Raw genomic sequence first — 27,010 nt, 5'->3', positions numbered from 1 at the left:
TCGACGCGTCGGTGTTCAACCCAGCGGAGGCCCTGGCGAAGCTCTTGGAGGATGAGGCTGTCCCTCCCGAAGATCCCCCGGCGATCTAACTGTATCGGGCTAGCGCCCAAGTTGTAAATATGTTAGTTCCAAACTCGTTTTGTAATGGCCACAGGGGCTTTTTCTATGGATTGTCGTAAAAAGTTTCCAATTCCCTTTCTTGTTTTTTGGACTTGGAAAGTTTAGAGTGCATTGTCGGGCATGTCAGTAAGCTTTGATGAGCGAGGGCACCGTAGCCGCTGGGGCGTAGGTTTTTTCGCAGTCCGATCAATCTTTCTGAACACCGTTCGTGCACTCTCTCCTTTTTATGCCCAAAAGTTCAGAAAGGGGGGCTCGGAAAGAGAGCGTTTCGAGAGGGTTTCAAGTGGCTTTAGGCCGGAGCCCCTGATAGCCCCCGAGGGATGTCCCTGAGTTCGAGGTGAAACTTGAATGGAACCATCTCAAAATTCTTTTTTTCGTAAAAATTTTTAAATGTACACAAGTGTCTATGCACGGAACTTGGAAACGAAAGCTAGGGGTAGAAGTGTCTTAGCTGTTCTATGTTCAAGGCATTGCCAAAGATCTGCTTGTCGGGGCCGCCGCGGCAGCGATGTTCTGGCTAGCACGAGCGAAGAGCTGAGGGCACTCTTCGTCCACACAGATGCGCTGCTGGATGTTGCGCGCCCGCTGTCGCGCTCCGCCTTCGTGGTGGGGGCGTTCGACCTCTTGGCGGGACGCCGCGCGCACCTCCGGCTGATGAGGGCGCTCCGGAGCCTTGCCGAGAGCCCCAGTCGTGGCCGCAGCGCACGGAGGGGGAGTCCTCTGTCTCCCTCCAGCGCCATCATCGTTGGACCCCTCGGAGTGCACGTCGGCTACAAAGCACTCACGTGAGGGGTGGTGGCTCCCGCTGTCGAAGCCGGCGTCGGAGATTGTCCTCGCCACGCCCGCGAGTTTGTTGCTCGCGGGTGACACGGTCATGGACCGCGTCAGGAGCCGACCGTAAGTCATCGCGGCATTGCACAGCCCGAAGAGCCGACCACTTGGGAAGCGCCCTCCGACGCGCGCCTGGCCGCTCGCCGCTGTCCGGGCGGCGGGGCCGGGGATGGCGGGACGAGCGGGCAAGACGAGGAGAGGGATCAGCTCGATCCCCTCCCCGGCGGCGAGGAAGTCTAGACTCCCGAAGCGGATCAGGGAGCTCGAAGCAAAGCTGGTGTCGTGGCTGGCCATCCGAAGCTGGAGATGTACGCGCAAAGGTCCCCTACCTGGCGCGCCAACTGTCGTTGTCAAGATTTGTGGATCGAGACTTAGACTAGTAAATTTCTTTTATGCGCATAAGGCTTCGGATGGTGGCGTGGGAGACACGAGGTTAGACTAGTTCGGGCGAAGGAAGCCCTACGTTCAGTATCGAGGCTGCTCGTGTTACCCACGCAGGGTTCTGTATTAGGGGTTACAAATGGGCGAGAGAGAGGGAACTGATCCCAGGTCTCTTGAGGGTGCTTGTGCTCTAAGGGAGTGTGAGAGTGAGCTGTTGGCTCAAGGAAAAGAGTCTCAGTCCCCATCTCATGACCCCCGGTCCTCCTTTTATAGTGCAAGAAGGAGCCGGGGGTTACAGTTGAGATGGGCCTTAGGAGAAGAAGCAGAAAGGATAAGCCAAAAAGAAAAATAATACAAGGGAGGGCCCCGAGGCCGCCGCTCTTGCTCCGGCCTCCGGTCCCTGTCAACGCGCCCGACGAGGGAGGGCGATCCCCTCCTGATCTTGTCGATGATCTCCCTGGTCGCCATCGCCGTCGAGTTTGATGATGAGCCTCAGCCTCGGCATCCGTGCCCGCCGGGGAGGAGGCCCAATTCTGTTGCCCCGCCGATTACCGTAAGACCCAGACGTCGTGTCCTTGACACTGCCGTTGGGAGCACGGGGTGCGAGAGCAAGCGATGCGTCCTCCTGTGTCGTTCGGCGCGGCTCATGAGTACCCTGTGGCGAATCAGAAGGAGGCGCGGCCACTGCTGCCCGCGCCGCACGGCCGCGCACCGGTATTCGGGACCGGGTACATTGGGGACGCCGCTCCCTTTCAGCTTGACAAGGTCGCGGCGCATTTATGGCGAGGTCGATAGGGGGACCCACAAGATGTCATCCTGATCCTCCAGTCTGCGCTCGAGGCGAATATTCGTCTTGTGGACCCGAGCAAGTTCGACCCCTGCGCCTAGGGTCGGGCGAGGCGGAGTTTCTGTGGCGGGGGTCGGGTGCTCCCGACCCCGGTCCCTAGGGCTGGGCGAGGCGGAGTTTAGTCTTCAAGGGGTCGGGCGCTCGCGACCCCGGTCCTCTGGGTCGGGCGAGGCGGAGTTTAGTCTTCAAGGGGTCGGGCACTCCCGACCCCGGTCCTCTGGGTCGGGCAAGGCGGAGTTTAGTCTTCAAGGGGTTGGGAGCGTCCGACGCCGAGACTCCGGGTCGGGCGAGGCGGAACGTGGCCTTTCCCTTTCATGTTGGGCTGACGGCAATTTTGCTACCTTAGATGGGCCTGGGCCTTCATGACTGTTGCTTTAAGCGGCATTGGGAGGTCGTTAATATTTCCCCCCAACACTTGGCGAATTTAAACAATTGGCTCATCAGAGAGAGTCCTATTGGACGTAAGATAGTTCTACCCGACAAGTTCAAACCTCCGGGTATTACCAAGTATGACGGCAATCAAGATCCAGTCCAGTGGCTAAGGTGCTACTCATTGTCAATCCAGGCGGCAGGAGGAAACGATGACACAAAAGTGATCTACATTCCCATTAACATGGAAGCAAGGCCACTCACATGGCTTGAATCCTTAAAAGGGGGCTTCATTGATACATGGAGTCAGCTGAAAACGACATCACAAACAATTTTGTTGGGGCAATGCAACATCCTGAAAACAGAATCGACTTGTCCTAAGTTAAACAACAACAAGGTGAGACCCTATGTAGTTATCTACACCATTTCTTCGACAAAAAAGCCACTGTCGTGGACATCATGGAGCGGGACGCCATAGAGTGCTTCCAGAATGGTCTCTATAATCACCGGATGTTCCAAGACTTTGGCAGGAGACACCTGGAAGATATCACGTCCCTCAAGACTATGATCCAAGCCTGGGCGGATGAAGAAGACAAAGAGATCGAGCGGTTCGAGTCTAGTCGTAATAGAGGCCAGAACAACAACAACCAAAGCAACAGCCAACGCAACGACAAGAACCGCCACAATCATCCCAACGACAACCGAGACAACTACTTAGGTGGTCAAAATCGCAAGAGGAAGCTAGAAAATATTGTTGTGATGATGTCCCAGTCCTCAAAGAAAAGCGGCAGAAATCAAGAGAGGACTCCGTTCAAGGAGCTCCTAAAGAAGCAAGGCCCGTGGCACCCACATTCCAAACACTCTGCGATGGATTACTATAGCCTTCGTAGTCTCATGAAAAATCTACCAGAACCTTCCGAAGCAAAGGACAAGGGAAAGGCCAAAAAAGATGAAGACGAGGATAACAATGGAAAGTTCTAGAACCCATCCAACACCGTCAATGTTATCTTTGACAGCATGCCGCGTACTGCCACAAAGCGGTCCTATAAACTAGCCCTCCGAGAGATCATGTCCATTGAACTAGCAACTCCGAGGTGCCAATTACCTTCTCAAGGGAGGATCAGGGACTAACTTCTCAGACCCAGGGCGCTACCCACTCGTCCTGGATCCAGTAGTCACAGGCTCTCTACTCACAAAAGTACTCATCGACGGCGGCAGTGACCTCAACGTACTCTTCACTATGACTTTAAGGAAGATGGGCCTCGACGTAATGGATATGCTCACCCTAACAAACTTTCCATTCTACAGGATTGTCCCAGGCAACGCGGCTGTACCCCTTGGTCAAGTGGTCTTACCAGTTACCTTCGGGACAAAAGATCACTATCGAACCGAGTACATCCGGTTCGAGGTGGCTGACTTCGAGACATTGTATCACGCTATCCTCGGAAAAGTAGCACTGGCCAAGTTCATGGCCATCTGGATTACCTGTACCTAGTACTCAAAATGCTAGGACCCAAGGGAGTACTCTCCCTGCGTGGAGACTTGAAAAAATCCTACGACTGCGACACAGAAGCCGTGGAATTGGTAGCAACTACTCAGGTGCCAAACTCAATGATGCAAGTCTTCACCGCCTCCAAGAAATTATCCCCGAGAGAACTCGATATCCCTGAAAAGAAGTTGGGGGCAACCAAGGTCAAGCCGGCAGGTGAAGTTGACATCAAAGCCATTGACCTTGAGACAGGCGATAGCTCCAAGACAGTTCTGATTGGCTTAGGGCTGGACCCCAAATAGGAAGACGCACTCGTCAGCTTCCTCCGAGCCAACCGTGACATCTTTGCATGGAAACCATCTGATATGCCGGGGTGCCCAGGGAGTTGATCAAACACTCACTGAATATGGATCAAGCACTCACTGATTCGCCCAAGATAGGAGAGAAGCCATCAAAAAAGAGTTGACCAAACTACTCGCAGCGGGCTTCATAAAAGAGGTGTATCATCCAGAGTGGCTGGCTAACCCCGTCTTGGTGCGGAAGAAGAACAACAACGAATGGAGGATGTGTGTTGACTACACTGACCTCAGCAAGCACTGTCCAAAGGACCCTTTCGGGCTCCCTAGGATTGATCAAGTCATCGACTCGACGGCCGGGTGTGCTCTCCTCTGTTTCCTTGACTGCTACTCAGGGTATCACCGGATAGCCCTCAAGGAAGAAGATCATATCAAAACCACGTTCATCACCTCGTACAGAGCTTTCTATTACACCATAATGTCCTTCAGGTTGAAGAACGCAGGCGCCACATACCAATGAGCCATCCGGAGTGCTTCAAGAATCAGCTACACCGCAACGTAGAGGCATACGTGGATAACGTGGCCGTAAAGATCAGAAATCCCGACGACTTGATTGTGGATTTAGAAAAAACTTTCGCATGCTTATGAGCATACCAGTGGAAACTGAATCAAAAAAATGCATGTTCGGTGTACCCTTCAGAAAACTACTTGGGTTCATCATCAGTCATCAACTTTGGAGACAATCATGACTTTTATACGCTGGTATACGTCGTGAATGTTTGAGTTTAGCTAGGAGAAATTACTTCTGTACATGTTCTAATTTGCTTATAGTTTTTTCAAGATTTGCTTTATGAGATCCCAAAAGTTATTTTTTTATTGCAACTGTTGAGTTGTATTCGGTAGAAAAATGTCCAGAATTAAGCGAATTAGGAGGGGGCAGTGGTTCGTGGGTGGTTCTGGTGGGAAAAGTAGCCTTTCTGACAGCTTTTTGCCAAAAGTGGAAAGCGGTCTTTTGTGTTTTGTTTATTATAAAAACCGGAAGGGTCGTACGGCCGGCCAAACTTACGGCATTTGACCGGCCGTAAATTAGCCAAGTCCTATCAGCATATATATAGTTTTTGCAAGCCCATAAAAAGATCCATTTCCGGCCCAACCATGAGCCGAGCACTTCTTCTTCATGCTGCTCAATTTCCTGTTCCTGGGCCCTCAAAATCCTGGGATTTTCTTTCAAAAAAAATCCTGGAATTGGGCTGCATCTTGCTCTTCCATCCATAAAGGCTCTAGTCCATGGACGTCAATAGTTATTGACTATCCTCGTGAAAAAAAGACAGCATGGCGCAAAATCATAAACGCATGGAACGGTCAGTACACAGTACACCATTTCTATTGGAGGCAGCAGGTAATAGAAAGGCATCTTTATTGAATTTGCGTCAAGAAGATGCATTTTACAATGCCTAGTCTTGGCAGCAGCACTGCTGTGGGTCCACACCATCTGTTCTGCAGCCCCCTTTCTTCTTGCCTTTGTGTTCACAATGGCTTTCGCACCCCTTAGCGTCGCAAAATCGGTAAGTGTAGCATGTCAGCGACAACAGTGATGGCGAGCCATGGCCTTTGATGACTACACATGAGACTGAACAAAATCAAACAAGATTTGCTTGTTAACTAAAGAATATGAACATGTACAAAATATATGCAACATATGCAAAAGTAGGGTGCTTACTGTCCCCCGCTTGGCATGATGGGAAGGTGGAGGACGTGATCACAAGAACCAATACAACAGCAGTGGTTAAGCACATGATCCTTATCTTAGAGCTCCTGAGGAGCGCCATGGCGGCAATAACCTTTTCTTCTTTGTGAGGAAGAAAGGAGTACTCGTACATGTATGTCTTTTCGTTTTCAGACTCCCGGTGTTTATATAGAAACACACAACGATGGTCTTGCAGCAATGTATTGATTGTCACATATAGAAACATTGTTTCCACTCCTACCATATCCACCAGTATAGAGTTTTGATATCTCAAGACTTAGGAGTTGATATCTTCTTGAGTTCAAAAATAAATATGCCAGTATCCAGTTTGAATGTTTTTGATATCTAAAGGCTATGTTCCTTATTTTAATTGTTTTAAAGTTCTCCCGCCAATCATATCCAACACTAGAGTTTATGTTGAAATAATGGGCCTAGCCCATAAGTAATTTCAGAATTTCAAATAAATCTCAAAGGCCCATTAGCATAAAGAGGGGGTACACCATCTATTAGTCCCATATTGCTAATAGATAAGGGTGTTGGGGCTTTTCCTCCCTATATATATGGACCACCTCCCTCATGAAAAAGATGCAATATAGACTACTATACGGGAAGGCTCCCAGGTTAGGGTATCCCTAAGGTGGTCTGTGCTAGTTAGGTTTTTGCCTCCTCTCGCTGCTGCGCCGCCACCGTAGTCTACTCCATCCCGATTGTCGGCGTGCACCGGCGATTGGGAGAGCAGGTCTCCGGAACCGTCGTCTTCAGCGATCCTGCATCGGGAGAGGGCGAATAAGGTTTTTGGGAAGCGCTCTGCGCGACTGCTCGATCGTTTCCTCCGCTTCGTCAAGTTCTTCGTCGACTCCTTCACCACGGCTCGTCTACCTCTTCGTCTCTCGGGCGTCACTCGTCGTCGCGAACAATGTCAGGCTGCTGATCGTCGTCGCCTGCTGTACCTGGTAGTCGTCCAGGAGCCGATCTTCATAAAGAAAGAAATGTACGATCTCTTATCTCAAATTATGTCTTCCATACTAGCTATTATGATCTGTTGCAGTCTGATAGCACTGGATAGTATGGTAGAATGTGTGATTCTATTTGCAATGATAGACTTGTCTAGATCTTGCGTAGATATGTCTAGTTTAATCTACTATCTGTTCATTGTATTCATGATTTATTTCTGGATTAAATTAAAACTAAAAGTACTTATATATCCAACAATCCAAAAACCTTATTGTAGGCACTTTAGTTTTATGGCTGGATTTCTTGATGCACTGAGGCCAGCACCGTTTGTTGGCGTGCACTTCAAGAGGTGGCAGGTGAAAGCCACGCTGTGGCTTACTGCCATGAAGGTGTTCTGGGTGTCCAATGGCAAGCTGGAAGGGGTTCTCTCTCCTGAAAAGGAGAAAGAATATTCGAAAGCCAACACAATCTTCTTGAGCGCTGTGATTGGTGCACTTGCAGAACATCTGCAGGATGTGTACCTTCGTCACATAGTCGCAAAGGAGTTGTGGGACGATCTGACTGCCAACTACGGTGGCTCAGATACTGGCACTGAACTGTACATCATTGAGCAGTATCATGACTACAAGATGGTTGACGAAAAATCTGTAGTCACTCAGGCTCATGAATTACAGTGCATGGTAAAGGAACTCGATCTGCTAAAGATCGTTGTGTCCGACAAGTCTGTGGCTGGGGGCATCATTGCCAAGTTACCTCCATCCTGTAGGGATTTCGCCACTTCTCTCAAACACAAGAGGATAGAAATTTCTGTTTCAGACTTGATTGCATCTCTTGATGTTGAGGAGAAAGCTCGGGCTAAAGATGGACGATTTAAAGCTGTTGAGGGTCAGACCAGTGCCAATATGGTGCACCAATCACATCACAATGGCAATGGTGGCAAGGACAAGGGCAAGAACAATAAGCCTAAACAGTCCACTACCTTCAAGAAGAAGAAGAATAAGGAGAACGAGGGAAGCTTCGTGTGCGGTTCTACTGACCATTGGGCAAAGAAGTGCCCAAACCGCAAAGGAAGAAAACCTCCGCAGCAGAAGTCTGTGAGCATGGTGACCAGCGCTGGAGACGGAAATAGTGGGTATGGTAATTTACCTTCTGTTTTTTCAGTGTTTCAGTCTACTAATACTTGGTGGCTTGATACTGGTGCTAATGTTCATGTGTGTGCTGATGCCTCCTTGTTTTCATCTTACCAGGTCGCTCGGGATTCCTCCATCCTAATGGGGAATGAGTCACATGCTTCTGTTCATGGTGTTGGTACGGTAGATCTGAAGTTTACTTCGGGAAAGATCGTGCAACTGAAGAACGTGCAACATGTCCCTTCTATCAGGAAGAATCTAGTTAGTGGCTCCCTTTTCTGTAGGGATGGTTTTAAGGTAGTGCTTGAGTCTAATAAAATTGTCGTGTCTAAGAGTGGACAATTTATTGGTAAAGGCTATGAGTGCGGAGGTTTGTTCCGCTTTTCCCTTTCAGATTATTGCAATAAGTCTGTGAATTATATTTGTGATGGTATTAATGAGAGTGATGCTAGTGTTTGGCATTTACGTTTATGTCATCTGAATTTTGGTTCTATGTCTCGACTTTCCAGCCTGTGTTTAATTCCGAATTTTTCCATTGTCAAAGGTTATAAGTGCCATAGTTGTGTGCAATCTAAACAACCTCGAAAACCTCACAAGGTGGCCGAGGAGAGACACTTGGCACCACTTGACTAATTCATTCTGATATATGCGAGATGAATGGTGTGTTGACCAAAGGTGGAAAAAGATATTTCATGACTTTGATAGATGATGCGTCTAGATATTGCTATGTATATTTATTGAAAACGAAAGATGAGACTCTTAACTACTTTAAAATCTATAAGGCTGAAGTTGAGAATCAACTTGAGAAAAAGATCAAGAGAATTAGGTCTGATCGTGGTGGTGAGTATTTCTCTAATGATTTCGACTTGTTCTGTGAAGAACATGGTATTATACATGAGAGGACGCCTCCCTATTCACCCCAATCAAACGGGGTTACCGAAAGAAAGAATCGCACCTTGGCTGACTTGGTGAACGCCATGTTAGACACCAGTAGATTATCTAAGGCATGGTGGGGGGAGGCTATATTGACTTCATGTCATGTCCTGAATAAAGTACCCATGAAGAATAAGGAGAAAACTCCCTATGAAGAATGGATTGGAAGAAAACCATCACTTTCATACTTACGCACTTGGGGTTGGTTGGCCAAAGTTGGTGTGCCAATCAACAAGAAACGTAAGTTGGGACCTAAAACTGTGAATTGTGTCTTTTTGGGATATACTCATCATAGCATAGCCTATAGATTTTTAGTGGTTAAATCAAAGGTGCCTGATGTTCATGTTAATACCTTGATGGAGTCTCGTGATGTTACTTTCTTTGAGAATATATTTCCTATGAAACAATTGCATAGTATGTCTAGACTATCTTTTGATATGATTGCTGAGATAACTCCTGAACCTATTGTACTTCCTGATCATGCTGAACAAACACTTGAGCCAGTTCATGAGGAGGTTAATAGTGAAGCTCCTGAGAGGAGAAAGAGACAAAGAACTGCAAAGTCCTTTGGTGATGATTTCACTGTCTATCTCGTAGATGATACTCCTAAGACTATTTCAGAGGCATTTGCATCTCCAGATGCAGATGATTGGAAAGAAGCTATCCACAGTGAGATGGACTCTATTCTTTCTAATGGAACTTGGGAGGTTGTTGATCGACCGTATGGTTGTAAACCTGTGGGTTGCAAGTGGGTGTTCAAAAAGAAGCTTAGGCCTGATGGTACTATTGATAAGTACAAGGCTCGACTTGTGGCTAAGGGTTATACCCAGAAAGAAGGCAAAGATTTCTTCGACACTTACTCACCTGTTGCGAGATTGACCAGTATTCGAGTATTACTTTCCCTTGCTGCCTCACATGGTCTTCTCGTCCATCAGATGGATGTTAAGACAGCATTCCTTAATGGAGAGTTAGATGAGGAAAATTATATGAATTAGCCTGATGGGTTTGTAATAAAGGGTCAAGAGAACAAGGTGTGTAAATTACTTAAATCTTTGTATGGCCTGAAACAAGCACCTAAGCAGTGGCATGAGAAATTTGATACTACACTCATATCAGCAGGCTTTTCTGTCAATGAGGCTGATAGATGTGTGTACTACCGCCATGGTGGGGGTGAGGGAGTTATATTGTGCTTGTATGTCGATGACATACTAATCTTTGGTACAAATCTTGACGTGATTAAAAAGGTCAAGTCATTTCTATGCCAAAATTTCGACATGAAAGATCTGGGAGAGGCTGATGTAATTCTGAATATCAAGTTGATCAAAAGAGAGAATGGGATTACTCTCACGCAATCTCATTATGTGGAAAAGGTCTTGAGCCGGTTCGGCTTCAAGGACAATAAGCCTTCTCCCACACCTTATGATCCGAGCTTGATACTTCGAAAAAATAGGAGAATTGGTAGAGAACAATTAAGATACTCTCAGATTATTGGATCACTTATGTATTTAGCCAGTGCTACTAGGCCTGACATCTCATATGTTATTTGCAAACTGAGCCGGTTTACCTCTAATTCGGGAGATGATCATTGGCGTGCGCTTGAGCGAGTCATGAGCTATTTAGTTGGTACTATGGATTACGGAATTCACTACTCTAGGTATCCTGCGGTACTGGAAGGCTATAGTGATTCAAATTGGATATCTGATGCTGATGAACTGTATGCCACAAGTGGATACGTCTTCACTCTTGGTGGTGGTGCTGTTTCATGGAGGTCATCCAAACAGACTATCTTAACGAGGTCTACCATGGAAGCAGAACTTGCAGCATTAGATACAGCCACAGTTGAGGCTGATTGGCTACGTGAACTCTTGATGGACTTGCCTATTGTCGAGAAACCTATGCCGGCAATACTTATGAATTGTGACAATCAAACGGTGATAGTCAAAGTGAACAATTCTAAGGACAATATGAAGTTATCAAGACACGTTAAGAGGCGTCTGAAATATGTCAGGAAAATGAGAAACTCCAGAGTAATATCAGTGGATTACATCTCAACTGATAAGAACTTGGCAGATCAGTTCACCAAGGGGCTGTCACGTAATGTGATAGACAATGCATCAAAGGAGATGGGTATGAGACCCATATGAGCTACACCATGGTGGTAACCCAACCTATGTGATCGGAGATCCCGTGAAGTAGGATCTGGGAAGAACAAGCTATGGGATAGCATGAGAGTATCCTACTAACCCACTCGAGAAATGATGCAACACTCTCAAACCACTGCATGGCAGGCTGGCTACTGCCTTAATATATTTTGTTGGCTTTAATTAGCAAAGATGTTGCCCTGCAGAACATCTTGGAAAAATATACCTATATGAGCCCGACTGTTGTAAGGTCGCAGTCTGTGAGACTTGGGTGATCTCTATTAAGCTCATGAAGAGACCAGGGGGTACGACCTATATGCCCCACCCGCGGGGTAGGCTACAGGCAGCCAGGTACTAGTTCCGACTTTGAGTGAAACTTGTCCGCACAAAACTTGCAATTCAAGGCTTAGTCCATTGTTCAAGTTGTGGATGAATGTAGCTTGAAGCTCTAGGCGAGAGTTCAACTTAACAGTCCTCGCTGAAACACTAGTATATAAACAGCAATGAGAAACAGGCAAAATCTCTGGTGGGCATTTGAGATCTGGTGGGGGATTGTTGAAATAATGAGCCTAGCCTATAAGTAATTTCAGAATTTCAAATAAATCTCAAAGGCCCATTAGCGTAAAGAGGGGGTACACCATCTATTAGTCCCATATTGCTAATAGATGAGGGTATTGGGGTTTTTCCTCCCGATATATATGGACCACCTCCCTCACGAAAAAGATGCAATATAGACTACTATACGGGAAGGCCCCAAGGTTAGGGTATCCCTAAGGTGGTCTGTGCTAGTTAGGTTTTTGCCTCCTCTCGCTGCTGTGCTGCCACCGTAGTCTACTCCATCCCGATTGTCGGTGTGCACCGGCGATTGGGAGAGCAGGTCTCCGGAACCGTCGTCTTCAGCGATCCTGCACCGGGAGAGGGCGAATAAGGTTTTTGGGAAGCGCTCTGCGCGACTGCTCGATCATTTCCTCCGCTTCGTCAAGTTCTTCGTCGACTCCTTCACCACGGCTCGTCTACCTCTTCGTCGCTCGGGCGTCACTCGTCGTCGTGAACAACGTCAGGCTGCTAATCGTCGTCGCCTGCTGTATCCGGTAGTCGTCCAGGAGCCGATCTTCATAAAGAAAGAAACGTATGATCTTTTATCTCAAATTATATCTTCCATACTAGCTATTATGATCTGTTGCAGTCTGATAGCACTGGATAGTATGGTAGAATGTGTGATTCTATTTGCAATGATAGACTTGTCCAGATCTTGCGTAGACATGTCTAGTTTAATCTACTATCTGTTCATCGTATTCATAATTTATTTCTGGATTAAATTAAAACTAAAAGTGCTTATATATCCAACAGTTTATAATATCTCAAGACTGGGTGATGATCTCTTCTTGGATTCAAAAATAAATATGATCAGTATCCGTTTGATATCTGAAGGCCATGTTCTTTATTCTAATTTTTGTTTTCAGCTTTTTCCCTTAGGTGTGACATTTATTGCCTGCTTATTATATTTTTTTAAGAAATAAATAGAATGACATCTCCCATGATTAATTATTTTAGTTTTATTTTCATTCCTTTATATGCTATGCAATGCTAAAAATGGTACAGTCAATGTTTGTAATAATATTCTTTTTGCAAGCTAAGGATTGAAAATGCGATCATCTATCCTTCTGTCCGGATCTTTTTCGGAAGACAGTTGTAAATTGAGATGCGATCATCCATCCATCCCATCCCATCCACCATCCATCCCGATTCAGCTGTAGGTTGTGATGCGATCAATGTAATAGCTAGGGCCTAGGGAATAAGGATTCGCCCATTCCTAATCATAGCTCTCTCGGTCTTGACTCCTGACACACCTGTTTTGGAAGTGTTGGCAGGTGGCAGAGGTTCTAGAAGAAATCGACGCGCTCACCAAGGTTGGGGCCAGAAGGCGCTGCTCCGGACAGCGCAGTGACCGGAACAGGCGGCGGCGTGGTGGGCTCCATGCCTCGAGCTCCTCCTGTCGGCTGGAGACCGGATCCAGCTCACTAGACCCATCCACATTGTAGCCTCTAACCTGTGATCACAGACGTTACCATGAGAGCCCATGTCACCAGGTATATACGCCTTTGCGAGGTTGCCCTTGCCTGATGCATCTTTCAACATTTTTCTAACTCTACATTGGATAGGTAAATCAACATTTGCGGTAAAAACAGATATTCCACCAAGAAAACGGGAAAACGAAAATGAATGGGCAAGAAAAAAAAACTCTATTTTTGACCTCCAAGTGTTGCCTCCGATTGAGTTTGGCCATCCAATTCCAAAATCAGGAATTTCAACCACCCAACTGCTAAAACTATTCACAATTGACCATGTAGCCATTTTGAAAGGTGGTTTTGCTGACGTGGATGACACATGACACTGGATCCACTTGTCATGTACTCTTTCTTTCTCCTATCCTCTTCTCAAGCTCCACAGTCCCGCCGGCCCCTACCCTCCTCACCCGCAGGGCCGCTGCCGCCGCCGTACATCGTGCCAAGCTACCACTGCCGCCGTCATCCACCCCCACACGGGGCTGCCGTATACCGCCGCTGCCGTCCCCCCCCCCCCCCCACGTCAAGCCCACCCACGGAGTTCCCTGATTTACCCCCTCCCACCATCCTCCAATTAATGCCCGCGAGATCCGATCCCCGCAGAGGAAGAAACCCCTCCTGAATCGCAGGGATTTTGATTGCTTTTGGTGTTTCCATTCCCGTCATCTCCTGTCAGTTGATCGGAGCCCAGGGATTGTAGCGACATTCCGTTCTCCAGGCGGTTGAGGGATAGAGAGGGAGGAAGATGGCACCACCTCGCCGTACATGTTGTCATTGTTGCTGTTGCTGCTGCTCTCCATCCTGGCGGTCTTCCTCCTCGCATTGCGCCTCATCCCATGGCGTATGCTCCCAGCCATCCCGGACGCTGACAAGATGGAGGACCTCGCGCTCTTCCTCCGCGCCGTCCACCTCTTTGCTGCGCCTGCCTCCAAGGAAGCCGCGGCCGCCGTCAACCCCGCCAGCACTGCGCCCCCTCCTTCTTCAGCGGCTACGGGAAGAAGAAGAGGCAGCAGCCTAAGGTGGCATTCCTCTTTCCTACCAACTCTGACCTCATCTTCGCCCTACTCTAGGAGAAGTTGTTTGCAGCCACCAGCGCGCCTTCGCCATGCTCATCTCTGCCGCGCACCACCTCCTCGCCACCAACCACTTCTTTGTGCTGCCTCCTAGTCCTACTCATCATGGGGTTGGATGGCGGCGCCAAGGCGAGAGTGTACGGCAACAGCCCCGCGAGGGGTGGACGGCGGCAGCGGCGGCTTAGCACGGTGGATGGCGACGGCAGCCCTGCAGGTGAGAAGGGCAGACGGCTAGTGAGGCTGTGGAGCTTGAGAAGAGGAGAGAAGAAAGAAAGAGGACCTGAAGTGTGGGTCTAGTGCCATGTGTCATCCACGTCAGCAGAAGTAGCTTACAAAACAACTAGATGGTCAATGGTGAATGCTTTTGATAGTTGGGTGGTTGAAGATTCCTTGTTTTGGAATTGGATGGCCAAACTCAAACGGAGATAATAGTTGGATAGTTAAAAATAGAATTTTTCTAATGGGAAAACACCTAGATGGTAGATATGTATGTTGGAGGTATGCCCTAGAGGCAATCATAGAGATGATGATATTCCATTTGTATCCATGATTTGTATGTTGTGTTCATTGAATATCCACTGAAGGCTACTTGAATTGATTTGCAATTATGTGAATTGTATGTGAAACTCTTTACTTGTATGGTTATTCTAAAGTTGTCCCTAGTCGGAGTTCATGTGAGGACACACATGAATATTAGACTAGCACATGTATTAGTTGATGACTATGTTTCACAAATCATGGACATGGAGATGTTGAACTAATAATGTGGACACATGTGGAGACATGTGCTAGGACTGACCCAACACGAGAAGTAGTTCTCTCTTTAAACAACATATACGCTTTGTCCTTAGACCTGAGATTGTCGCATGTATTCTAGATGTGGATCGACCTACTTAGGGACTATCAAACGCTACGCCGTAACAGGGTAGTTATAAAGGTAGTTTTCGGGTTTGTCAAGAAGCATGCTATGAGACATGGTCAATCAAGATGGGATTTGCCCCTCCCTGATTGAGAGTGATATCTTTGGGCCCCTCGAGTGATCGGATCCGAAAATGCATGGCCATGCTACGTACGGTTAAGAGTTAACCTACAAAGGGATTCCGAATCACAGGATCGAGAAAGAGCGGTCGGCTTGAAGCTAGACCAAATATCGTGAGGCAAAGGGAATAGCATGTATATTATGTTGTGATGGTTCGTCTGATATGATCTTCGTGTGCGTATAGGAGTTGGCACGTCTTGCTAGAGGCCGCTACCGACTATTGGGCCGAGAAGGAGTACTCGGGCCATGTCTATACGTATCCGAACCCATAGGGTCACACACTTAAGGGGCTGGAAGCCCAATTCGGATCAGATCCGAGTTGGATTAGGTTTAGAAGTACTAATGGGCCTCGGATCCAGAGGCCCGTCAGGAACCTCTATAAATAGAGGGGTGGGGGCGCCCTAGGGTTTACACCTTTTGGCGAAACACACCTGCCGCACCTCCCACGCCCTCGCCTGTTGCAACTCGCGGATCTAGCAGTCCGGCTTGCGACGCTTCCTCCCTGCACGTGTGGATACCTTGGAGGTGTTGCGCCTGCAGCACTTGGACGAGCCGCCGACGAGCCGCGGCGAGCCGACGACGAGCCGCGGCACCGAAGGCGATCTTGCTGCACGTGGACGAGCTGCTGAGGAGCTGCTGGACGTGATCGACTACGTACGACTATGTTGATCGACTACGTACGACTACGTGATCGTCTTCACTGCATCGACGCATATCTACATCTTCCGCACCGGTAGTGCGTCGAGTGGTAATCCCGTGATCCTTATACGGCAGTTCTTCCTGGTTATACGCGGTAGATTTTTGAATTGCGCTAGTGTAGCCTACCTCGTATCCCCAACAATGTATTTGTCATCCCGTTTTCCATCCTGATTCTGAGCTTTTCTGAAAATAAAAAAATTCCAAAATTAATATCACTGGATATATTACAATTGACAATCACTAGTCAATCAACCCGTACTCCCGCACGGACTAACACTCTTAGATGACAATAGAGTGAAAGCACCATGGGCCCTTTAACTTGTTTGACTTTGACAAATCAATCCATCAACCCTGAAAACGCATTTTTGGGTCCCTAATCTTGTTTGCTCGTTTACTGGTGGTCCAAATCGCCACGGTGTGGCATTTTTGCCAACATGGCACCGCCAACGTGGCGTCCACAACGGTTAGACGCGCTAGGAGGGCACCTGGTTGGTAGAATAATTTCACTTTGGCCCTTGAATTTATCTGCCCATCGCATAACCCATCCTCCGCTTCCTTGAGTTCGTTGAAGCGCCTCCGCCCGGCGGCTCAAGGCTGCGGCGAATCGGCGGCGAGGGAGGTTGAAGCTCCGCCGCCTGGATTCTCCCTTCCTTATATGGTTCCATCCTCTCCTCTACTCCCTTTCGTGTACCTCTCTATCTCTCTTCTCCCCTGCCACCTCCGCCTGGATCCACACCATGGCCGGAGGTTCAAGCATCTCAGCCTGAAATCCGATGAGTGCAGATGGGCTCTCGCTCATTATGTGCACTAAATGCGGATTGAGGAGAGTGGTGAGGTGCACATCCCAGCATAAATGGAGTCTAGGTCAAATCTTTTACTGTTGCGCACTACACAAGGTGAGGATTCAATCGAATTGGTGCTTGTTTCATGTTTTGAAGTTGCGGATTGAATCGAAATGCAACTTGTTTCATGATTTGAAGTTGACTGATAGAGTGAAGGTTGCATTTTTGCAGAGGGATGGGAGCGGTTGTCCATTTTGGTACTGGAAAGTGGAGTACGTCAATGTTGTTGCTAGCAGAGGCCCGCTTCTTGCATCTGCAAGTGCATACGACAGAGCTGGGTCGATGTAAGTAGCTGAATCAAGTATGGAGTGGATTGATTCAAAGATGAAGGGAGATGTTGGCTTGGCTGGCATTCTAATGCTGAAGGAAGGAAAAGAACAGATAGCTATTTGTAGACAGGTTGTAGTTTTGCTGAAGGCATTATGCTTTCTTGGTGTGTGTTTGCTACTTGTGTTGTTGGTTCATCTGTTCAAGTGAAACAATGTGTACCATCTATGTAACGAATTATGGAATGAAACATTTTCACATCATCAAAGATAGAATTATCTACTGCATTGGATAATCCATTCAGTAATGTCATAGTTTGCAGGGCATTAGTACATACAGAATCTGACCTACCAAAAGGAGCAAAAGAGATCCGTGGTGTAGCTATTGTTCCCATCACTATACAAAATCAAGCACCAAAAGGATCAAAAGAGATCTGTGGTGTAGCTGCTGTACAATAGCATCACAGACAATAGTCAATTGTTTTGTGTTGCTGTTGGACAAAAGCATACTTGGCAACATCACAAATGAATGACCAAAACCATTGAAGCAAGCATCAAGACTGTCCTGATGCATCCTTCTTTGGGTCTTTCTTCTTTGGAACTGAGGCCTTCTTAGTACTTGTAGTACCTTCCTTGCGCTTAGCTACCCTTGCTCTTCCTGCCTTTGTTGCTATTGTAGGTGGCACCGGTCTTGTTGCTGGCAGATTGGAGATGATGAAAGCTGAATCTGGCAAAGGTTGTTCTCCAATTGTTCTACTCTGTGAGGCATACCAAAAAATCAAAGTTGTGGTTAGAGGGCAAGAAGATCACCAGTCAGCAAAGAATGATTGGTACCTCAATCACCATCTGAGAAACCATTGTGTTGCTTAGTTGTGAAAGTAGTGGCACACTCTCTTCATCATAGTACATGTAAACCTACAATAATAATGTTTAGGGATGAAAGTAGTAGTGACAGCAAATGTACTATGATTGCAGCTTCACTAGTTACCTGAGAAATGAATGGATCATCATCTATTATTTCTCCAGCTTGATGTGTGGAAGCTTGAGGTGTAAAAGGCTCATCTGTTGCACACTAGTCCTCCCTTGCACCTATACATAGGTCTTTCTTTCTCTGTTGACAGTTCTGTTGTGACCTGAACCTCCACAGTACCTGCAATGTATGATGACTCCATGTTTTGACAGTTTAGGACCATTTGGGCCTTCAACTTCATGTGGCTGCTTCCTTCTTGATTTTGGTGGCCTACCAACCTTCTTTTCTATTTAGGTGGGAGCACCTCAGTGGCATCAACTGCTCCCAAGCACTCTTATCCTTGCATGGCCAAATGGTGTTAGCATAAGCCTTCATGTAGGTTGTTGAGGAGTAACAATCATGAACCACTGACTCAGGTGGGATTATTTCATGCCTCAAGCAGGAAATGGCATGTGAGCAAGGGATACCGGTGAGATCCCACCTTCTACAGTCACAAGTCTTAATGCTAATGTCAACAATGTACTTGTTGGTTCTCCCTTGCACCTCAAAAACACCCTTCCCAATAGGCAGAGCATAACATATGTTAGCTAGTTCACAGTTCTTCCGCAACTTGTTCCTAATTTTTGGGTATATAGGACCCTACCAAAGATCTCCCACCTCTTTCTCTTTGTTATAATACCTTGTCATCAGTTGACTCTTGATTTGCTGTAACATACTTAATATAGGCATCTCCCTGGCATCTAACATGTACTTATTGAAAACCTCACAACTGTTGTTCAGTAGGATGTCACACTTGGGATAAGTACTAAAAAACTGCTCTAACCCATGTTTATGGTGGCATCCTCTCTAACCACTTGTGAGCATCACTATTTAGAACCCTCATCATATCCATATTGTTATTCCACCGAACAACATTGCTTGACCTTACACAAGACTAAAGTTGGTTTTTCAAGTTCTCACCTTTGAAGTGCATCTGAAAATTGGAGTAGAGGTGTCTCACACAGAATCTATGCTCTGAATCTGGAAATACTTGCTGCACCGCTGCTATAAGACCCTGCATAACATCAGTAACATGTCATGACACTGCAACAAATGATAGGAACATGTTAGGTACATGATATCACCTTCTGTTTATCTGTCATAATAGTCCAGGGGTAGGTATTCTCTATACCAAGGTCTTCTTTTAGTGTCTGGAGGAACCATTTCCAAGAGGCTAGTGACTCTACCTCTACAATACCAATTGCAATTCGATAAATGCAATCATTTGGGTCAATGCCAACTACAGTCAGAATCTGTCCACCATATTTGGTCTTAATGTGGCATCCATCCAAACATATGGTAGGCCTACAAGCACTCAAGAATCCCCTTTTGCAAGCATCAATGGACATGTACAAAGTGCTAAAAATTTTAACATCTAGGTTCAGGAAGAAGGTGTTGCCAGGATTGCTCCTCCTCAACTCATGACCAAAGTTCCAAAGCAATTGTATTGATCTTCCTCATCACCAAGTACTCCTTTCATGGCTAGTCTTCTAGCTCTTGCCAGCTTGGATCTTGATGGTCTCATGCTCCACTCCTTTTGAACAATTCTAGCAAAGTTACTCAATGACATCTTCTGATCTGCTCTGAAGGATTCTAGATACTTTTTAGTAAGCCACTTTGAAGTGCACCTCTTCAAAACCCAATATTTTTGACAGTTATGCTGACCACAATGCCTTCACCACTAGACCATTAGCCCTACTGTCATTTGAAGCATAAAGGATCCAATGGCATCCTTATGCACGATGTGCCCTTAGCCTCTTCCTCTCATTCCTTGGCATCTTGATGTCTACCCTCTCCTTCAAACTGTATTCTATAATTGCCTTCCTTAACAACTCAACTGACTCAAATAACATACCCACCTTGAATATTGGATATTGGATATCTACTGATCTAAAGGACTTGAACTGCATCCTGAGTTGACCTTCACCATCAGAGTCAAGTTCCTGCAACTCATCTTCATTTGTTGACAGTTCTTGGTCCACAATAACTGATCCTTTTCCCTTGCTGCCCCTAGCCTTCTTTCCTTTCCCTATTTTCCTTCCTTTGGCAATCCCTTCATCCACCACTTCCTCATCTACATTGTCAACAAATAGATCATCATCATCTTCTAAGTCATAGTCACTGTCAACAAATTTCATGTCCTCACTATCATTGCCTTCAGACTCACTGTCAACAAAATACTAGGCTTTATTACTTGTCATTTTCTCCAGGTTGGAATAAAAGCTTGGTAGCCTCTCATTTTGATTCCTCTCATTACCTTCAAACTTCCTGGTGCTCAACACTTTTGGCAGGCTAACTACTGAATTTGCTACAATATCATCCCAATGTAGTTCTGCAATATTATCATCATGGTCAACATAAAGCACAAAATTCTTGACCTTCTTCATCAAATACATCATGACTAGTGTGTCACCATCAGAATAAACTATTCTAAGCCCATCAAAAAGATCTTTCCTCGGCAACAACCAATAAATCTTCAAACATGTACTCTTCAGATGACCAAGTTGTTCAAGAAAATCTTGAATCCACAACAGAGACCAACTATCTGCCTCACAGTGATCAAACCAAGAAACTTTCTGATCAACATAGGCTCGATTCAACCCTTGACCAACAAACAAACCTCCATGATGCAACTCAATTGTGAACTCATTCACTATCATCACCTACATCATGAACACAATGGGAAAATTATCTGAACTTAAAGCCTAGACGAACCAAAATTGAAAGACTTCCGCTCAAAATCACAACGAAATCCCAGAGATTTAGGCTATGATTGACTCACCGTACACTAGCGGAGGTTCGCCTTCGCGCCGCATCGAGGGTACCATCGCCCGGATTCACCGTGGCCGGCGGTCAACGGGGAATCCCACGCTCCTTCTTCCTATGTAGAGGAGAGGATAGGAGAATCCAGGTTGCGAAAGAGAGTAGAGGAGAGGAAGGGAGAATCCAGGCGGAGGCGCTTGAACCTTCCTCACCGCCGATTCCTCGCAACGACCACCTGTCCGCCGGCTGACGATGGACTTAAGGAAGCGGAGGATGGGTTATGCGATAGGCAGATAATTCCAAGGGCCAAATTGAACTTATCCTACCGACCAGGTGCCCTCCAGCGCGTCTGAAGTCGTGGACCACACGTTGGCGCCGCCATGTTGGAAAAAATACCACACCATGGCGATTTGGACCACCAGTAAATGAGCAATCAAGATTAGGGATCCAAAAATGCGTTTTTAGAGTTGAGGACTGATTTGGCACAGTCAAGCAAGTTAAAGGGCCCACGATGCATTTCACTCATGACAATATATTAGTAGTTTTTGTTTAATTTCACCAAGGTGGTCAATCAATCAAATTTGCTATCTTTTGGTTTCTCGTATGTCTTAAGTGTCAAAGCAAGCACCAATAGATGTTTAGCAACGAAGATTCCGTTGCTTTCTCTAGTTGTAGCGAAGAGGGACTAGCAGCGTCGACGAGGTGGCGGGTCTCGTTGGCTATACCTGTGTGCACGACGTTTACAAATGCACTACGGCTACCTATTTAAGCAGGCCTCTTGCCATTACGTGACGTCCTCGTCTCGAGACCACCGCCTATTGCTAAGCACCTACCACCCATCTCTCTTGTCTTATCCAATCTACTCCTGCATCTCTTATTTCTGCTTTGGGGCTTGATTCGATCTGATTTTGAGGAAGATTGTGCCATATTTGAGGAGCAAACGAATTGGGGGTCAATGTGGAGGAGTCCTGCTCGGAGTAGAAAAGTACTAAGTACGAGGGGGGAGCGCGGGCATAAAAAGAGCTGGACGAGTCGTTAGACTAAGGGTCTACTTTTCCACGACATAAATCAAAGTTGAACCTACATATTAATGATAAAAGTTGGACCAAATATACAAATCTTACATGCTTTACGGATATATATAATAAGTATAAAGATTTTATGAGTTGAAGCGGTTGATTCACCCGTGACCGAAGAAGATTGGAATGCGAAATTGCAAACTACGGCCTGTGATGGGAGGAATGATGCAATCCAAGCATTCATTACTCTTAGGGCCAGTTTGGCAGGGCTCCGGCTCCGGCTCCGTGCGCTTACCGAAGCACGGAGGAGCCGGAGCCGTACCAAACGGCATTGACCGCGGAGCCATTTTTTGGCACATTTGGGAGGAGCCGGAGCCGTTTTAGACCTGCATGGAGGAGCCCAAAAAAGTGGCTCCGCGACTCCGGCTCCGGCTCCGCACGAGGAGCCCCTCGCGAGGAGCCCTGCCAAACTCGCCCTAACGTGCACGCTTTCCTTTCCTGGAAAACTGAACCCACACAAGCCGACAAGCTTCGGCGACAACTTGACCCAAATGGCCAAACTGGTGCCGTCGTGCTCGTGCACGCTTCGGTTTTTCATTTTCTTTCTTTTTTTTTTCTTTCAAGTGTGTGAACTGATGCTCCCTCGCCGCCCACGTGTCCCGTCGACTGCCTCACGTGCTCCCGGCCCCCGCCTCCGCTCCCCCGCACGCCACCACCACCTCCTCCTCCGTCCCCAGCCGCACGAGCCCCGCGCCGGATCCCCGCCGTCCATCCCGCCCCGCCACGAGTCCTAAGACCGAAACGACGGCCAGATCCTCGCCGCGCCGCCGCGGAGCGAGCCCCTCCTCAAGTCCACCCCGACTTGGCCTCTCCCCTGCCGCCTCGACGCGACGCCAACGACACCGACGACACAGCCCCGCCCAGCCATGGCCATGGCCGTGATCCGCCTCGCCGGCCCCACCGCCCTCCTCCCGCCAGCGACCCCGCCGTCTCCGTCGGCCTCGTCGTCTCTGCGGCCTCGGGCGCGCGCGCGCGCCGTGCGGCTGCGCCTGCGTGTGAGGTGCCGCGCCGGCGGCGACGGGGCGGAGGGGAAAGAGAAGGAGGAGGAGGAGGAGGCGCCCGAGTCGCTCTTCGCCAGGGAGCTCCGGCGGCGCGGGATGGCGCCGGGGGCCGCGCCCGCGGAGGCGAAGGAGGCGGAGGAAGGGGGAGCGGAGGCAGGGAGAAAGCGCGGGGTGGCCGCGGCGGAGTTCGAGCGTGGCGCCGCCACGGACGGCCAGCGGGAGCGGTCCATGGCGCTCAACAGCGAGGGCCTCCAGGTGCACTCGCAATCCCGCTCGCTCACTCTCACACGCATACGCACGCGCACGCACTGAATTACGATTGGCGATCAATAAAGTTGCGATCTTTGGCTTTCTCTGAACTGAAAGATCAAACCTTTGAAGCTCAGCAAAGCTGAGGCATGTGAATTGGGTCGGGTGATTTACTACTTGTAGTAATTTGAAATGGAGAAGTGAGTGCTTGGCCTAATGAATGCTTAATTTGACCAAGGCAGGCACTAATTAGAGAAAGGGAACTAGTAGTGGTTGCTGTTGTGGCTTACTAGAAGTAGCAACAGCTGCACTGATGTCAAAAGGAGACTGATTGGAGAGATCCCCTGATTTATCTTTGGGTTCGTTCTGTAATTACAATTTATCTTTGGGTTACTTCTATAATCGTGGTGGTACTTTACGGTGAGCAATGGCATTGAGATTGTTGACTACTAGTTTTATCCTTTTTTATATGGTCACCTGAGCTGATGAGCACTGCATTTGGCTTATGGCGCTCGCTTGTCAGTGATCGTGAGGATTAGTAGCACACGATCAATTTACTTTATGGTTAGTGTTGTACTGATAGTTGAACTCATGGTCTCAGCCATGTTGTTCGCAAGAATGTTCATCTCTTGTGAACTATCAATTCAGCATATGTAATAATCAGATATTCAACGGGTTCTTTTGTCTGCACCTTATCGTTAACTACTGAAGAATCTTCGGTGTGTATCAGATATCAACTGTCAGTTCAGTAATGACAAAAATCAGATGATCGACGATTTTATTTCAAATTATCATTATATATTTATATGCATTGAAGAATCTTCATCTCATCAACTATAAACTCAGCATCAGACGATCAACAATATGTCTTCTGCTTACAATTATTTATTTCTTTTCAGGGTCTTGTACCACGGGCCAAGTTACTATTGTCACTTGGTGGTACCTTCTTTCTGGCATTTGGGCCCCTGATTCTTGTCACTGTTTCTCTCTTTGCTGGTTTATATGTGGTAAGCCCTCGCTAATAGTGCCTTTCATTTGCTCATGCATCCTTATGTTCAATATGTGCTCTGTTCTTGATTTATTGCAATTGAGCATCTCACTGATCATTCTGGCCACTAAAATGCCACTAAAATCGATATGATTTGTGCTCTAAATAATGTTGTTCTTTTCTACTTGTCTTGGGTTTTTGTTTACTCATGTGGGATATGCAGAGGAGCTGTACCTACTTGACATCTTTTTTATTAATGTCTTACATAAATTTGAATTGACAAAAGCATTTGCTTATGGTTTTCTTCTTATAGTACTTTGGACCAAGTTTCGTACACGACGCAAGCAAGAATCCAGTGTCGCCACCGCCATACATCGATCCATACGAGCTACTGGAAGACGAGAGGCTCACCCGGCCCTCCCCAGACGTGTTCTAATGCAAGAACAAGTGCAGAAGTAACCACAACAAATGGTCGTACATACATAGCTCAAAACTCTCTTTTCTTTTACTAGGCGTACGTGTAGCTGTAAATGCAAAGATAGCTGTAGACTCTTATAATCAAACATTTCAACAAGATATTGTTCCATGTCCGAACAAACTGGAATCTTCCGAGCTCTGGGCTGCAAGCTATGAGCTTTTTCTTTTTGGCCAGCTACTTGCTGTTTCTTGGAGGTTTGTCCATGCAGCTTCAACGTCGTCGACTGATATTCTCGCTAGGTCTATGTAATGTGATGCGGATCGCAGCGTAAGGGGTCTGAGGAGCCTCTCGAGATCTGGACTATAACGTGGGAATGCATGGAGAGATATTTATTGCCAAATATTTTGCCTTGCCTCAGTCTCTCTGATTCTTTTCTAAGGACCCAACAGTGTAGACGATTGCTGTCCGTATGTGCTTGCCATGTCATACAAGTGTCGGTATTTAGATTCAGCAATCTACCGAGGAGGGTGCCCGAGGTAGTATTTTTGGTTGGTGGGGCTCGTCGAGATCAGGAACTCGAAGGTAAATGCAAACACATGATTTAGATAGGTTGGGGTCGCTGAATAGCACAATATAAATCTCAGATTATAGAATGATGCCCTCCTATTGAAGCAGCTCCACAAGTTCTATGCTAAGGTGGATGTACCATGGGTTAGACTAATTTGGTCCAAGTATTACAACAACAAGGTGCCACATGGAGCAGGAGAAGTAGGATCCTTCTGATGGAAGGACATCATACGTCTAAATGTGATTTATAGAGGGATTGCTCGCTGCTCTATTGGAGATGGCTCGACAATCCTGTTCTGGGATAACCTGTGGTCTGATGGGATTCTTTCTCAGCAATTCTCACGACTCTACTCTTTTGCCCTGGATCCAAATATATCAGTCAAAAAGATCATGGATGCAGAACATTTTGATGAGCTGTTTAGTCTGCCTCTTTCAGTTCAGGTTTTTGAAGAATATCAAGAGTTGCAAAACAAGTTGCAAGGGATCCAATATGATATGACAGTCCCTGATAAATGGTGCTTTATCTGGGCAAATTGCACATATAGTTCCAGAAAGTTTTATGGCCTGGCTTTCACCCACCTGTATGTCCCCCCAACTTTCAAATGGCTGTGGAAATCGAAGTGCACACCTCGTTTGAAGTTCTTTGCTTGGCTCATTTTGGTTGATCGGCTAAATACTAAATCGATGTTGAGACGTCAAAATTTCACAGTTCAACCAGACACCTTTTGTGTCCTATGCAATGATCAGGTAGAAGAAGATATCTCACACTTATTCTTTGAATGTCCATTTGCAATATCATGCTGGCAGAAGTTAGGAATCCATTGGCAACAATCAACCTGTCTACATGATAGAATTGCAAGGACGAGGCAGGCCATGCAACTGCCCTATTTCATGGTAATATTCATTATTGCGGCTTGGGAATTGTGGAATCTTAGAAATGGGAAAATCTTTGAAGGAAATAGTGTTACTATGAATCTTTGGACTGTGCGGTTCAAAAAACAGATCATCCGTCAACTTCATAGAGTTAAGGATGATTTTAAACCAATAGTTATTCAATGGCTAGAAACAATTATGTAATTCTTCATCTTTTTCCCCCCTTCTTGTAAGTATCTCTATAAACTTTGTACATATTTGGTTTTGAAATGAAACGCTGTGGGGAACTTCCCCATAGTTTACTTTCAAAAAAAAATTAAAATGGTATTTTTCTCCAGCAAATTATAAGAATGAAAGAGTTTTGCCAACGGTGATGCAAATGGGTTGAAAAGTTTGTTACTGGAGGTCAAATATCTCAGCTCAAAAGGATCGTCCGAAGTTCAAATTAAATGAGGGGGTGACTTACATTGTTGGAAAGGTCTCCTAAAGGTCAGGGAAGAATTTTTGGGATGTGGGACTTTCAAAGTAAGAGATGGCTCACAAACCAGATTTTGGGAAGACACATGGGTGGGTTATAAACCACTTAAGGGACAATTCCCTAGCCTGTATACAGTCAATTATTCTCATGTAGTAACAAAGGTTATGAATAATAAAATACCACTTAATATCTCTTTTCCAAGAGCTTTACTAGAGGATAAATTGACTACATAGCACAACCTAGTAGCTATAAATAGCTAATTTCCAGCTTTCAAGTGGACACTTTAACCTATGACCTTCGTAAAAATAGATTTTTTTTTACTCCAGTAAATGTACAAGTAACTGATAAATCCAGATTCGCCC

General features: G+C 46.6%; 1 protein-coding gene and 1 pseudogene across 1 annotated transcript; one reads left to right on the top strand and one right to left on the bottom strand.

The window, feature by feature from the left end:
• Positions 1-17,777: 17,777 nt before the first annotated feature.
• On the bottom strand, positions 17,778-20,370 carry LOC140220274 (uncharacterized; annotated as a pseudogene).
• Positions 20,371-22,789: 2,419 nt separating this feature from the next.
• On the top strand, positions 22,790-24,963 carry LOC117866377 (uncharacterized). Its single transcript, XM_034750576.2, has 3 exons — positions 22,790-23,330; positions 24,224-24,331; positions 24,626-24,963. The coding sequence occupies exons 1-3, from the start codon at positions 22,941-22,943 to the stop codon at positions 24,746-24,748; spliced, it is 621 nt and encodes a 206-aa protein (XP_034606467.1). The 5' UTR covers positions 22,790-22,940; the 3' UTR covers positions 24,749-24,963.
• Positions 24,964-27,010: the final 2,047 nt, after the last annotated feature.

Source organism: Setaria viridis, chromosome 8 (genome assembly GCF_005286985.2).
Source record: "Setaria viridis chromosome 8, Setaria_viridis_v4.0, whole genome shotgun sequence".
In the NCBI taxonomy this organism is placed as follows: domain Eukaryota; kingdom Viridiplantae; phylum Streptophyta; class Magnoliopsida; order Poales; family Poaceae; genus Setaria; species Setaria viridis.
The sequence above is the reverse complement of the archived record's forward strand: the minus strand, read 5'-3'. Positions and strand labels throughout refer to the sequence as shown.